The following is a 15,954-nucleotide window of genomic DNA, read 5'->3' on the forward strand; positions in this document are numbered from 1 at the left end:
TTTTTGCCCCGGAAACAAAATAATGAGCATAGATTTAGGGTTGCGCTATTTACCACCATAGACCAAAACAGTAGTATGAACTTGTAAACTGTTATTTGTAATTATTGTAAAATTAAAAAGTGACGTTACGCATTCCTATTGTTGTACTATTGTTGGATGGGAGTTCTGATTTTTGGGAAGAAGTGTGTAGTTAAGAAAGAGGAAGATCAAACTTTTAAATTTTAAAAAGATGTTTTAAACGCAATTTAAGCGGTTATTAATAGTATTATTATACATTTTATAAAAACTTTTTTTTTTAATTCTTATGAAAATTTGTCGATGAATCGAATATTAACCAATATTAAATAGCAAGTGATTATGGTTTTTTTCCCCGGCTAAATCACCCTAGGAAGCAAAAAAGTAAAGATTACGGTGGCTATGCAAATGAATATTTTGGCCACATTACCCTTACTCTTTTACGTCCCCTTATAGGTGGCAGTGGTAAGTGTGACATGATTTTAGGGGGTGGGGTTTTGACATTTTGTGACGGTGTAAGGTGTGAAAAAGACTCTAAACATATAAGTTTTGGTGGACAGCACGCTACTATGCTAGCCATTGGTTTGGATCCCAGGCTGGGGTCCGTAGGACATCTCTGAGTCCACAGTTATCATGGTTACCTGAATCAAGTTACGGAAGTAAAGGCGGCTGGGCTTACTTCAACTCTACTTCACCTGCCCCATGTGTCTAGGGCACGAACGTGAAAAATGGGATGATCTATGACCTGTATGTTATAAGTGGGATGTTGATTTGTGGAAATATCAAATAGGTAGTGATAAGTGAGTAGAAATGTTATTTGAAGGGCGGTGGCATGTGGAAATATTTAACGTTATTAGCTTCCCCCGTTATCGCGATCTTAGAAGAAAGCTCAAGGAGACTCTTTGATAATGGTAACATCCAATTTACATCGTCTCATGTTTTGTTGAAACTTATTATTCATTTTAGAATGGTAAACAAAGGTTGTTTTAATTTCATTTATTTATTCGCGTGCGTGTAGTTACACGATGTTATGTGTTTGTTCGTCCGGCGAACGAATAAATCAGGTAAACAGGTTCCCATCAGCACATCACATATATGTGAGAAGTATGGACTCGATAAATTCAGTCCTGCACACAGAACTAGCGCAACTTTTTAGGGACTTTCATCACGCTTTACCGATCGGTATTTTTAGACATCCGACCTTGTTTTGTACAAGTGAGTTATTTTAAGGTAAACAATGGTTGCACTATTTCTTGGTTCTATGTTGCTGCGTCGCGTTTGTCCACACTGTCACCCAACGTTTGAGTGTACACTGATCACTCCTCGCAACGGTAAGGTACATTAGCACTAGGGCACCGCCAGGTTTCAAGGGCGCTCTTGGGAGCCAATGGTTACATTACTGCAGGGGCGCCGGGTGCGACCCCTCGTTTGATTCACACATCGATATGACTAGCCCACTGTATCCTTAGTATAGAGCGCTGTTTAAAACGAATATAGGCACCATAGTGCTCGCTCTTGGTAGACATTATCGGGTCGGACTATAAATTGACCACAGATTAAGAGATAGGGGTCATCCATAAATGACGTCACGCTTTTTTTGACGATTTTTACCTCCCCCCTCCCCTCCGTCACACGTCGTCACAAAAAGCCCACCCCCCCCCCCTAAAATGACGTCACACCTCAACCTACAACCCCCCTCAAAATTGCAGTTAATTTTTTTTTAACATCGATATTTTTCCTAAATCTTGTCTAAACTATTACAATTTATTAAAACAGTTATCTAAAACGCGAAATAACGTCTAAAATTCGTTTTATAACATTGCTTTTTTATAATGCAAAAATGTGACGTCGCAACATTTGAACCCCCCCCCCCCCCTCATCACACATCGTCACAAAATTACGCCCCCCCTCCCCCTACGAGTGTGACATTTATGGATGACCCCATACCCCAGTTCAGGCCACAATGTGCTAAAATAGCCGCTGGGGAAACAGGGGTGCCAATCACACACTACCCACAGGCCAATCACACACTACCCACAGGCTGTCGCCACTCAGTTTTTTGAGCAGTGTATATTCCATAATTTTTTTCTCCCGGGGTGGGACACTTGAAATTTGGGGGGGGGGGGGGGGGGGGGGTAGGGCGGTAAACTTTCTTCGTGGGGGGGGGGGGGGGGACGACGGGGACGACGACGACACTGTTAAAATTAAATATTTTCTATATGAATTTCATTTCGTTCGGGGGGGGGGGGGGGGCAGTAGACTTTCTTAAAGCCCCCCCCCCGAAGAGATGTCTGGAATAAACTCTGTTTTGGAGTGTACATCTCACATTTTTTATAGTGATTGGATGAAGAGCGTAGTATTGCATACTTCTAATTAATGCAATGCCAACTTTATAAGACCAATAACAAAACAAACTTTATTACAAAAACAGTTTTACAGTTGAAATACATTGGTCAAGTAAAAGGCACAGTTCCTTTGTAGTTTAAAAAGTATTTGATGAGGAATGGTAATATCACAATACAGTCATAAGCAAAAACATTTTTGTACAGATTCAAATATCGCATAGAAAAAGAATATGGTAATAAAATCCTTTTAAAGTGTTCACATATGCAAATATAAATGTTTTATTCACATGAATTGATTAAATACAACAAAACATGATTTCTATAGTAAGCCTAGCATTTTAGAGACAAACAGCTTCAAAACAAAAATTATCAACAATGGGCATTATAAGTAAGTAGGCCTACACTTCAAGCAAGTAACCTCTAGATCTGTACTATTATGGTTAAAGACTAAGCCAAGAAACATTTGCAGCCAATATATTATCTAAAACAAATCCATTTCATTAATTTTAGTTCTAAAAGTGTCTCTCTGTTTCACAACAGAATCAAGTCAAGTATTAATAGTAGTCAAATGGTTAGAATCAAGTCAATTATTAGAGTAGTCAAATTGTTATTTTAACTTTCCAAATTATTTAATAAGATAATTGCATTAAATTATGCTTTATGGCTCATACTTAAGCAGCATTTTTGCTCTAATACAATTTTTTTTTACTACAGTAAATTGTTGAAGGCTTCTTAAATTTAATAAATAAAATATACAAAATGACAAACATGTTATAAAATTTGATCATATTCATTATCATCATGGCATTGAATTCTAAAATAATATTTTAATTTTTTTTTTAAAAGCAGTAAACAAAATGTATCTATTTATAATGAAATACACACATAAGGTAGGTATTTAATCTGTAATCAAAATTGGGTACTTTCTTCTTCTTCAGATTCTTCATTGTCTTCATGTTGGAAGTTGACATTAACATAGCCTAGCCCACCATTTACTTGGCTAGCTGGTTTGATAAGTGATGTCGTGTCTGGTTTGATTTTACTGTTCAAATTTAAAGGGAGACTATACACATCTGTGTTTAAGCTGTTGTTAGTTGTTGGGCTTCCATTTCTTGGTGATTTATAAATCTCAGTGGGTCCAGCAGATACATCAGAGGAGCTGCTTGAACCTCTAGGCTTACCTCCCCTGTGTTGAACATCTTTGCCAGTTTTACCAACAAGCTCATAGAGCCCCGCTAGGTCGTTGAACTTTGACCCCTCAGGTGAGGTGACATCAGTGCCAGCCACAAACACAGAAGATGATGATGAAGATGAGCCGTCATCTCTATTCTCCTCCGCCTCCTCATGGATAACCCCTGTATCTCTGTTCAGGTGGGATAGGACAGGTGCTAAAACTTGATCGTTGACATATGCTGCAACTTGATCATTGAAACGAGCAACAACTTGATCATTGACATATGCCGCAGCCTGATCATTGCCACTGGGGCCACCATCAGAGTCAGGTGAGGCTGTCCTCTGCCTTTCCTCATCCTCCTCTCCAATAGCCTGAAACAGCTGTTGTCTCCACTGCATCTCTTTATCCTGCAGGTGGCGCCGTAGTGCCATGGTACTTATGCTGGACTTGAACTCTGTCTCAAACTGCAAGGTCACTTCCTGCTCGTCTACATTTTCTGGACTCATCTCAACCCTGGAACAAAAAGTTTTCTTAAACCATTTGTGTGACACTTTGGTATGCTTAAAGCATTTGTGTGACACTCTGGTCTGCTTAAGCATTTGTGTGACACTCTGGTCTGCTTACAGCATTTGTGTCACACTTTGGTCTGCTTACAGCATTTGAGTCACACTTTGGTCTGCTTAAGCATTTGTGTGACACTTTGGTCTGCTTAAAGCATTTGTGTGACACTTTGGTCTGCTTACAGCATTTGTACTCCATTATATGGGTTTCTTTTGGCTGTAATAACACAGACACCCAAAATAAACATTCCCATAATGCAATGCATGGGCTATAAGTCATTGATAAATAGAGTTAAGCTTTAGTTTAAAACAAAAGAAATGTAGAGATTTTAAAGTCCTTAAGTCAGGTAGCCCTGGTAACCAGAAGGTTTAACATCATGTTGTGGTTTAAAAGATCTGAGACATCTATTTACTTACTTTAGTAGGAAATCCTGCATGACAGCGTTAAGAAAAAGTAAATGTTTTAATCAAATATTTCTCTATTTTGTATTAAATTAAAGAAAGTTTTTGCTTTTTGTTAGGGCATTGAATAGTTCTGGTGCATTCTCATTTTTGTAAATAATTCTTGTATTTTTTTTTAAAAATAAATACTATGAAGATACTAGTTAAATAATTAAATTACATCATTTAAAATACTTGCTTTTTAAACTTAAAAGAAAAATGAATAAAACTAATTATGAGTAACTTTTTTTAACCCCATTACAAAAGATGGTAGAGAAACATCATAAAAATATTTCCATTTATTGGAATACAACAAGGGATTGACTAGGATTCTAACACCAAGGATCTACGATTTATCCGCTGAACTAAACAAAAAGAAATTACTTTAAAGGGAAGCTATAAACAACAGATAAAGCCTGTAAAAAAGATGTTTAATTATATGTAACTAGTCTACTGCTGGTTCTGCTAGTAAAAGTCATTTTGTGCATCAGCATTTAAGGTTTAATTAAAGAAGTAATAAAAATAGGCATACATAGTTATCATCACATTTGCTACTAGCAGTGCTAAAAATACTAATTGTTTGGTAAACCCACTACAAGGTATATGCAATACAAATGAAAGCAACTATGACGGAGAATTAAATATCTATCAAGGAGATGAAAGTACAACTATGACGGATAATTAAATATCTATCAAAGAGATGAAAGTACAACTATGACGGAGAATTAAATATCTATCAAGGAGATGAAAGTACAACTATGATGGAGAATTAAATATCTATCAAGGAGATGAAAGTACAACTATGACGGAGAATTAAATATCTATCAAGGAGATGAAAGTACAACTATGACGGAGAATTAAATATCTATCAAGGAGATGAAAGTACAACTATGACGGATAATTAAATATCTATCAAGGAGATGAAAGTACAACTATGACGGAGAATTAAATATCTATCAAGGAGATGAAAGTACAACTATGACGGAGAATTAAATATCTATCAAGGAGATGAAAGTACAACTATGACGGATAATTAAATATCTATCAAGGAGATGAAAGTACAACTATGATGGAGAATTAAATATCTATCAAGTAGAGAAGGAGTGGTAGTCTTTTAAAAACATTCTTTAAGTGGATGAAAATGTGCATAAACTTTTCAGAATGATGATAAAATAATTTTTTATTTTCATTGGACTTGTTAAATTATTCAAATACATGTTCACTGTTAAAACTCTGTGGATGCTATAGTTTCCTTTTTCAACAGAATTAAAAGCAAGCGGCTAAAGTAATAATCTACTTGCACTTAAAACAAAATTGAACTTTAACAGCTAACTAGGACAGGAATAAATTGACATTGAGATGGCATTTTAAAGAGGGATGAAAGAATATAAGAAATCTTTAAAATTAATTAAAATTTGACGTAAAGTTAAAAAGTTTAGTAATAAAACGTGGGTTAAATTTTGTCTACTAGTCTAGCGCCACAACAGCAATAGAGGAATCTTACTCAGACTCTTTAGAGTGGCGTAAGAACATTTTTGGATTAAAAAACTGTGAGTCGTCCAAGTCGATATCCCTACACCAGAGAATAAATGTACAAAATGTAAGTGTTGTTCAGCCAATCTTCTCTCACCAACTCTCCTTCAACAACTGATTCATCATATGTTAAGTAGTCATTTATATTAGAAAATAATATTTGTATGAAATAGGAATACAAATGTTTGGGTCCTTACCCATAGACCATACTAAGATATTTGTATTGCAGGTAGAGACAATAGTGTAAGGTATAGAAAGGACACTGTAGGGGTCATCCATAAATGACGTTGTCACAAAAAGCCAGACCCCCCCCCCCACTTAAAATTACATCACAACTCAGCCTACAACCCCCCCCCCCCCCCCCCCCCCCCCCATTGCTTTTTAATTTTCTTAAAACATCGATATTTTTCCAAAATCTTGTCGGAACTCTGTCAGCATAGAGTATTTTAATCAATTACTATTACAATTTATTAAAACAGTTTTCTAAAACACAAAATGATGGCTAAAACTTGTTTTCTAACATTGCTTTTAATGCAAAAAAAAAGACATCACACTATCTGAACCCCCACGTCACAAAATTACAGACCTCCCCGCCCCCCTACGAGTGTGACGTCATTTATGGATGACCCCTGTATAGGAATAGAGCTTAGTTTAAATGTGTTTGAAGTATCAGTAACAGCAAAAAACAATGTATATAACCATGTGGGTAGCAGATGATTGAGGCAGTATTTGTAGTTCTCTTACATTTCAAGATGCTCATCTGGATCAGAACTCAGGCTCTCAGTCTTGATGTTACCCATCTGTTCATCTATCTTCTGCCTCACTTTAGCTGCATTCTCTTCTTTCTCTGAATAATTTCTTTGCCTAAAATAAATTGGGATTAGTTCTTATATTTCTATGAAAAATTTCTCTGCCTTAGGATGGCACAGCCCTTATTCTCATTAGGATTTGATAATTTGACAGTCGTATTTGTTCATTAATTTTTAAAATTATCTTAATATTAAAATAGTTTAAGAGTAATCATGATAAATATTTAAAAAATTGGATTTCAAAAGTTATTATAACCTCTGAACTTATGAAATTTAATAACGGTCCTTATCTATATATAATAACTTCAGATAAATGTCTATTCATCTATGAATACACAATGTCTGTTTAGTTTTCAAGTCAGAACATACTTCCTCCAAAGGAGATAAGCAACGAGGATGGCCCCCAGTGATATGCAGAACATGACACAGGCCAGGACTATGAGAGCTATAGCTGAAACACTGAAGTCTCCATCACTCCCTCCACTGCTGCTTTTACTGGACTTGGAGAAACTTTCAAACAGGGTGTTTATCTCTGATTGCTTGTCCTTTACTTTTCTGAAGAAACAGCGGCATCAAGTTAGCTTCGTGAATTTTAAAATGTATCTGGATAGTCAACTTCAAAAGTTAAAAAACAAACAAAAAATTGAAAAAAAAATTTATGTGTTACTGCAGATAAAATTTTAACAAATTTCCAATTTTTGTTTTTTGTATTGTAATGAGATATATTTCAAGATAACTGTAAGACCAGTTTAGTTTTACAAAGGATGATAATTCAGTATAAATCTTCTTAGACAGGATTGTTATAAGATAGTTATGTCATGTTGTCTGAAAACCTGAGGTACTGTACATTTTATTTATTAAATCAAAATAAATACTCTACACTTCTATTTATTTAATACAAAATTAGTTATATTATTAGGCATACATTTGATGAAACAGCATATAGCTAGCATTTTTATAATCAATATAACTACCTTAAGAACAACCTAATATTAAGTGCTAACGACTTACTTTTCAATTTGATCAGAAGGAACCGTTGCATTTTTTTCATCTATTGCATACAGTTGAATGTCTAAACTGTAGAAATTGTTGAAAGCATATCTAAACAAATCTTATAAAATTTAAACAATGTGTAAATCTATATATGAAACATAATACATTATTTGTAGGCTAACTTTGCCTTTGAAGTTCTACTTCCAAGTAACAAAAATAAAATAAAAAATTTTATGCTCCAGCACTACAATGATAATGCTTAGTAAAAACTTTCAGTACAGAAAACCCACCTGCCATCATTATTTTTGGATGCATTGAACAACTTGACTTCAAAACCAAGAATAAGACTCAAGTTACTGAGGAAATGAAACAAAACAATGTATTCACAATTAAACTCATCATTGCTAATAATTAGGGATTTTTTAATGTAAACAATACGTTAAGAATAAGAAATTTAAATTTTATTTATTTTTAAAAATTGTGAATCAACTCACACTAATATGATGTCTTTATTTGAAGTAAATGTTGATATTGGAATAGCTGCTTTTAGTTTATATATTGTTTCACTTTTGACTTGAATCTGTATAATAAGATTGCAATTAAAAATTTACACAGTAAAGGAATAAAAATACATTGGCATCCAGTAGAAAATTTGATTAATAAGACGTTATATAAATATATATTGTTTAATAATACAAAGATTGTATATATTGTTTAATAATTTAAAGTAAAAGACATTATATATTGTTTAATGATATAAAGACGTTATATATTGCTTAATGATTTAAAGACTATATTTATATTGTTTAATAATCCAAAAAATTCCAGAAGATTAATAAATATTGAAAAAAAAAACTTTGAAAAAAATTGAACGAACTTCAACAGCAAGAAATGCTGATAAACCACTTCCATTGAGGTCAGTAGCAGACACATTGAGATTAATGTCAGGTAGGCTTTTGAGCTGGTCAGTTGATGCAACAGTCAGGTCACCTGTTGCATTGTTCAAGGTGAGAGCATCTGACCGATCACTACTGACAATTCGGTAGAAGATGACCCCATTTAATCCCTCGTCTGGGTCAAAGGCCTGCATGAGAGGAATGGAGTTAGCAGCACAAGTAGAAACATTGGCTCACACAGTCACATGATCTGTTTTGCTAGTCACATGATCTGTTTTCTTAGTCTTATGATATTTTTTTAGTCACATGATCTGTTTTGTTAGTCACATGATCTGTTTTGTTAGTCACATGATCTGTTATGTTACCTACTTTAATTTTTAACATTTGTCACTACGTGGTCTGTCTACTTACCTAGGTTGTACAATATACATTATAAAGGGTGCTGATTTTATTTAAAAATTGATATACAACAGACAACAAATAATTATTTCTTTATTTCAACTTCTTTAAATAAATAAATAAGCATTACTTTCCCTGAGAAATACATCAATTCTGATAGTCTTCAATATTTAGTTTCCTTACTTTCAGTGTTGTAACAAGATAGGATTTGTTAACATTTGCTGAAATCTCAAGGGAGAGAACACTTCCAGAATTTCCAAAACTTGGTGGGTTGTCATTCTGGTCTTCAACCTGCACTACCACTGTTGTCTGGTTTGTAGCTGCTCAAACACAATTTTTGTGAGAATAACTTGACTTAGAGCAGTGTAATAACACAATCATTGTGAGAATAACTTGATTTAAAAAATAGGATTAAAACACAATTTTTATGAGAATAACTTGACTTAGAGCAGTGTAATAATACAATCATTGTGAGAATAACTTGATTTTAAAAAAGTATTAAACACAATTTTTGTGAGTGATTATAGCATATAATCCTGAAGTCTAGTGTGTTTAGTTCTCTATTTTAAAATGTCGCTATGCTATTTGGAAAAGGGTATGTAGCACCTTTAGGTTCAACGTATTTGATTAGTTGGCCTATACTACATCAGGACGGGCTGCTTTATGCTTAATGCTTCCCATATTTTATGATAATAGGCTATAAAAACAGGATGAAAATGTTTTCATACCTTGTTGGTTTGCTTGTCGCTTTCTTCTATTCATAGAAGACAACTGTGGTGTGATTGTTACATCTAATAAATAGAGTGCCTGTTCCTCCCTATCCAGAGATTTCTCCACTGATATAGCACCCGTTTGGTTAATCTTAAATTTATCTGCAAACAGCAACAATAAAAAAGATACAAATATCTAAGAGCAATATGAATGAAACAGTGTTAACTGCTAATTTATTGATGAACAAAACAGGAAAAATTCAAACATCAAATTTTTAAATCCAACTTAAACATTGCTTTAACAGTTACTAGAAGTAATAGAAACCATATATTTCTGAATATGGCATAGATTTTCTACTTTGCAGTTAAAAATTGTTTTGGAAAGTAACAAAAACATTCTCCCCCCCCCCCCCCCAAATATATAAAAATCTTTTTAAAATGGTTAGAAAAATATAAAAACTTCAAATGTTGAGTACAGTCTAGCAGTTTTATTCATTATCTTCTGCAGAAATTTTCCCCTACTAAAAAATAGTTTTGTTAAGGTTTATAAGACAGAAGTCCACAACTTACCATTGAAATTCAGAAGTGTGTAACTGACTGGTACACTAAGATTAGCAGCCAGACTATTGACTGTGCAGATCACTTGGGGAAACTTTGAGTTCTCAGGGATTTTGGCTAAATAGAAGGGCTGGTCAAAAGTGACCGACCTCACTGTCACTGTAAGCTAGAAGGTGGTCAAAAAATATTCTTGGGTAAGTCTTACTGATTTCAGAACTGTAATGTAAGGTATCTAAATTAAAATTTGAGGGAACTGACTAACAAAATGGATGACAGCCTTAACAATTCTTCAGATGATGGAGGACAGGAATTGTGTGACAAATGGAATTTTGACAGAAAAAAATTAAAGCACAAAGGCAAAAAACTTTTCTAATTCAGTCTATAACTCAGACAATGTTGGAAGGTTACATAATGAAAAGTTTAACTGTTGTATAATTTACCTACTGACCATGTAAGAAACATACAATGTGGGGCCTACTTAAAAATGGAAACTATCTACAAACAATTCTGAAATAAAGATTGTTGTAGCTAGGTCTTGAGATGTTAAGGTATCAATAGTACAGAAGCTATATATATATATATATATATATATATATATATATATATATATATATATATATATATATATATATATATATATATATATATATATATATATATATATATATATATATATATATATATATATATATATATATATATATATATATATATATATATATATATATATATATATATATATACATATATATATATATATCATGTGTATGCACACACACACAGACATATAGACATACATAGAGACATTGTTTAAATGTATATTTATATATACATTATATATATATATATATATATATATATATATATATATATATATATATATATATATATATATATATATATATATATATACACACCCACCTGTTGAGTAGCTTTGCTGCCAGATGTACTTGTAGCTGTCAATGTGAGAGTGTAGACTGCCACATCAGTTAATTGGGTCTGAAGGATTATTTTTTCTCCCACAATTTTGAAGACATTTTTAGTATCACCATCTAAAACATTTTGAAATAACATGATTTTGCATAAACCTATACTACTATTATTAAAACAAAAATAGCATTTTAAAAAGTAATTGTAAATAACAAATGTTTCAATTTACTATCATTTATATTTAGAGGGTAAATAAATGGATCAAAGCAAAAAGTAGTATTTAAGTGCAAAAATAGAATTTTAAAAAATATTAACAACATAAAAAGTTTTTTCTATACAAATTTTCAGGATCTATTTAAAAAAGAAATTTTGTTTCCACCAAATAATAAAAGGAATAAAAGGTTCGAAACAAATCTGTTACCAGTAATGTTAAGTGCAATGGCATCTTGTGTTGATATGATGACATTAAGTTTCGAGCCTTTCACCATCCCAACAAATGTAGTGACTGTGGTGGGGGAAACAGACAGCTGGGGTATGATGTCTCTGTTCAGGACGTTGATCTTAACTGTGACGTCACTGGCTAACTGAAGGGGACTGCCAAAATCTAAATCTGTGGCTTTAACTTGGAATGAATAAACATCTTTTTTGTCCAGAGTTTGAACAATTGTTATCACTCCAGCTGAAATATTTAAACAAAAATAAGTATAAAACCTTCCAAACAAGTTGTGTGCACAGTGTTTATATTTGCTGTATTTAAATAATTCTTTTAAAGCCTTAAGGTTTATTGATAGCAATTTAAATTTTTAACATTAAATATTAAATATGTTCCATTCTATGAAAAGGTAAAAGTTAGCGTAGTTTAAACAAAAGAAGAAATTTAATTTAAAAACTAAACCTATAAAATATAAAGCTTGTAGTAGTAAGTTTATAAATATATAAATAGATTTCACTTTAGTGAGAAATTGATATTGTAATAAACCTTGTATACTCACTTAAGATATTAATTGAAAATGACTTTGAATCATCATTATTGTTATCTTGAATTAAAGTGTAAAATACTGCCAAATTGCTTGTGTCATTATCAGTAGCCTTTACTGTGGCCACCTGATGAAGAGACGGGACACAAGATAGACAAGTTCAGGTGTGAACACAAGATAAATGAGTTCAGGTGAGATAATAAGATGGATGAAGAGACGGGACACAAGATAGACAAGTTCAGGTGTGAACACAAGATAAATGAGTTCAGGTGAGATGGATGAGTTCAGGTAAAATGAGTTCAGGTGAGATGAGTTCAGGTGAGATAGATGAGTTCAGGTGAGATGAGTCCAGGTGAGATGGATGAGTCCAGGTGAGATGGATGAGTTCAGGTGAGAGAGATGAGTTCAGGTGAGATGGATGAGTTCAGGTGAGATAGATGAGTTCAGGTGAAATAGATGAGTTAAGGTGAGATAGATGAGTTCAGGTGAGATAGATGAGTTCAGGTGAGATAGATGAGTTCAGGTGAGATGAGTTCAGGTGAGATGGATGAGTTCAGGTGAGATAGATAAGTTCAGGTGAGATGGATGAGTTCAGGTGAGATAGATAAGTTCAGGTGAGATGGATGAGTTCAGGTGAGATGGATGAGTTCAGGTGAGATAGATAAGTTCAGGTGAGATGGATGAGTTCAGGTGAGATAGATGAGTTCAGGTGAGATAGATGAGTTCAGGTGAGATAGATGAGTTCAGGTGAGATGAGTTCAGGTGAGATGGATGAGTTCAGGTAAGATGGATGAGTTCAGGTGAGATGGATGAGTTCAGGTGAGATGGATGAGTTCAGGTGAGATAGATGAGTTCAGGTGAAATAGATGAGTTAAGGTGAGATAGATGAGTTACAGTAAGATGAGTTCAGGTGAGATGGATGAGTTCAGGTGAGATAGATGAGTTCAGGTGAAATAGATGAGTTAAGGTGAGATAGATGAGTTCAGGTGAGATAGATGAGTTCAGGTGAGATGAGTTCAGGTGAGATGGATGAGTTCAGGTGAGATAGATAAGTTCAGGTGAGATGGATGAGTTCAGGTGAGATAGATAAGTTCAGGTGAGATGGATGAGTTCAGGTGAGATGGATGAGTTCAGGTGAGATAGATAAGTTCAGGTGAGATGGATGAGTTCAGGTGAGATAGATGAGTTCAGGTGAGATAGATGAGTTCAGGTGAGATAGATGAGTTCAGGTGAGATGAGTTCAGGTGAGATGGATGAGTTCAGGTAAGATGGATGAGTTCAGGTGAGATGGATGAGTTCAGGTGAGATGGATGAGTTCAGGTGAGAGAGATGAGTTCAGGTGAGATAGATGAGTTCAGGTGAGATGGATGAGTTCAGGTAAGATGGATGAGTTCAGGTGAGATGAGTTCAGGTGAGATAGATGTGTTCAGGTGAGATGGATGAGTTCAGGTAAGATGGATGAGTTCAGGTGAGAGAGATGAGTTCAGGTGAGATAGATGAGTTCAGGTGAGATGGATGAGTTAAGGTGAAAGATAAGAGTTCAGGTGAGATGGATGAGTTCAGGTGAGATGGATGAGTTCAGGTGAGATAGATGAGTTCAGGTGAGATGGATGAGTTAAGGTGAAAGAGATGAGTTCAGGTGAGATGGATGAGTTCAGGTGAGATGGATGAGTTCAGGTGAGATGGATGAGTTCAGGTGACATGGATGAGTTCAGGTGAAATAGATGAGTTCAGGTGAGATGGATGAGTTCAGGTGAGATGGATGAGTTCAGGTGAGATGGATGAGTTCAGGTGAGATGGATGAGTTCAGGTGAGATGGATGAGTTCAGGTGAGATAGATGAGTTCAGGTGAGATGGATGAGTTCAGGTGAGATGGATGAGTTCAGGTGAGATGGATGAGTTCAGGTGAGATAGATGAGTTCAGGTGAGATAGATGAGTTCAGGTGAGATAGATGAGTTCAGGTGAGATAGATGAGTTCAGGTGAGATGGATGAGTTCAGGTGAGATGGATGAGTTCAGGTGAGATAGATGAGTTCAGGTGAGATAGATGAGTTCAGGTGAGATGGATGAGTTCAGGTGAGATAGATGAGTTCAGGTGAGATAGATGAGTTCAGGTGAGATAGATGAGTTCAGGTGAGATGGATGAGTTCAGGTGAGATGGATGAGTTCAGGTGAGATAGGTGAGTTCAGGTGAGATGGATGAGTTCAGGTGAGATAGATGAGTTCAGGTGAGATGGATGAGTTCAGGTGAGATGGATGAGTTCAGGTGAGATGGATGAGTTCAGGTAAGATGAATGAGTTCAGGTGAGATAGATGAGTTCAGGTGAGATAGATGAGTTCAGGTAAGATGGATGAGTTCAGGTGAGATAGATGAGTTCAGGTGAGATAGACAAATTCATGTGAGATAGATGAGTTCAGGTGAGATGGATGAGTTAAGGTGAAAGAGATGAGTTCAGGTGAGATGGATGAGTTCAGGTGAGATGGATGAGTTCAGGTGAGATAGATGAGTTCAGGTGAAATAGATGAGTTCAGGAGAGATGGATGAGTTCAGGTGAGATGGATGAGTTCAGGTGAGATGGATGAGTTCAGGTGAGATGGATGAGTTAAGATGAAATAGATGAGCAGGTGAGATGGATCAGTTTAGGTGAGATAGATGAGCAGGTGAGATAGATGAGTTCAGGTGAAACAGATGAGTTCAGGTGAGATGGATGAGTTCAGGTGAGATGGATGAGTTCAGGTGAGATGGATGAGTTCAGGTGAGATGGATGAGTTAAGATGAAATAGATGAGCAGGTGAGATGGATCAGTTTAGGTGAGATAGATGAGCAGGTGAGATAGATGAGTTCAGGTGAGATAGATGAGTTCAGGTGAGATGGATGAGTTAAGATGAAATAGATGAGCAGGTGAGATGGATCAGTTTAGGTGAGATAGATGAGCAGGTGAGATAGATGAGTTCAGGTGAGATAGATGAGTTCAGGTGAGATGGATGAGTTAAGATGAAATAGATGAGCAGGTGAGATGGATCAGTTTAGGTGAGATAGATGAGCAGGTGAGATGGATGAGTTCAGGTGAGATGGATGAGTTCAGGTGAGATAGATGAGTTCAGGTGAGATAGATGAGTTCAGGTAAGATGGATGAGTTCAGGTGAGATAGATGAGTTAAGGTGAGATAGATGAGTTCAGGTGAGATAGATGAGTTCAGGTGAGATGAGTTTAGGTAAGATAGATGAGTTCAGGTGAGATAGATGAGCAGGTGAGATGGATGAGTTCAGGTGAGATAGATGAGCAGGTGAGATGGATGAGTTCAGGTGAGATAGATGAGCAGGTGAGATGGATGAGTTCAGGTGAGATAGATGAGCAGGTGAGATGGATGAGTTCAGGTGAGATAGATGAGCAGGTGAGATGGATGAGTTCAGGTAAAAGAGATGAGTTCAGGTGAGATGGATGAGTTCATGTGAGATGGATGAGTTCAGGTGAGATAGATGAGCAGGTGAGATGGATGAGTTCAGGTGAGATGGATGAGTTCAGGTGAGATGAGTTCAGGTGAGATGGATGAGTTCAGGTGAGATGGATGAGTTCAGGTGAGATGGATGAGTTCAGGTGAGATGGATGAGTT

General features: G+C 35.3%; 1 protein-coding gene across 4 annotated transcripts in view; it reads right to left on the minus strand.

Moving 5' to 3' along the window:
• Positions 1 to 2,412: 2,412 nt before the first annotated feature.
• The window catches only part of LOC131954214 (protocadherin Fat 4), a 56,483-nt gene continuing 42,941 nt past the window's right edge, over positions 2,413 to 15,954 (minus strand). For 2 of the 4 annotated variants that reach the window (XM_059317771.1, XM_059317770.1), the window contains exons 44-57: positions 12,356 to 12,467; positions 11,785 to 12,042; positions 11,355 to 11,485; positions 10,446 to 10,599; positions 9,894 to 10,037; positions 9,349 to 9,485; positions 8,748 to 8,954; positions 8,365 to 8,450; positions 8,161 to 8,226; positions 7,889 to 7,954; positions 7,247 to 7,432; positions 6,813 to 6,932; positions 6,040 to 6,108; positions 2,413 to 4,047 (exon numbers count right to left, since the gene is read on the minus strand). In XM_059317771.1, coding sequence (XP_059173754.1) covers positions 3,270 to 4,047; positions 6,040 to 6,108; positions 6,813 to 6,932; positions 7,247 to 7,432; positions 7,889 to 7,954; positions 8,161 to 8,226; positions 8,365 to 8,450; positions 8,748 to 8,954; positions 9,349 to 9,485; positions 9,894 to 10,037; positions 10,446 to 10,599; positions 11,355 to 11,485; positions 11,785 to 12,042; positions 12,356 to 12,467 — 2,514 coding nt within the window. In that variant the 3' untranslated portion in view covers positions 2,413 to 3,269. Of the gene's footprint in view, positions 4,048 to 4,511; positions 4,526 to 6,039; positions 6,109 to 6,812; positions 6,933 to 7,246; positions 7,433 to 7,888; positions 7,955 to 8,160; positions 8,227 to 8,364; positions 8,451 to 8,747; positions 8,955 to 9,348; positions 9,486 to 9,893; positions 10,038 to 10,445; positions 10,600 to 11,354; positions 11,486 to 11,784; positions 12,043 to 12,355; positions 12,468 to 15,954 lie in introns of those variants that run through there. The other 2 variants (XM_059317773.1, XM_059317772.1) reach the window with 2 other exon arrangements.

The sequence above is a fragment of the Physella acuta genome, unplaced genomic scaffold (assembly GCF_028476545.2).
Source record: "Physella acuta isolate Inbredline_101_S28 unplaced genomic scaffold, ASM2847654v3 ptg000979l, whole genome shotgun sequence".
In the NCBI taxonomy this organism is placed as follows: domain Eukaryota; kingdom Metazoa; phylum Mollusca; class Gastropoda; family Physidae; genus Physella; species Physella acuta.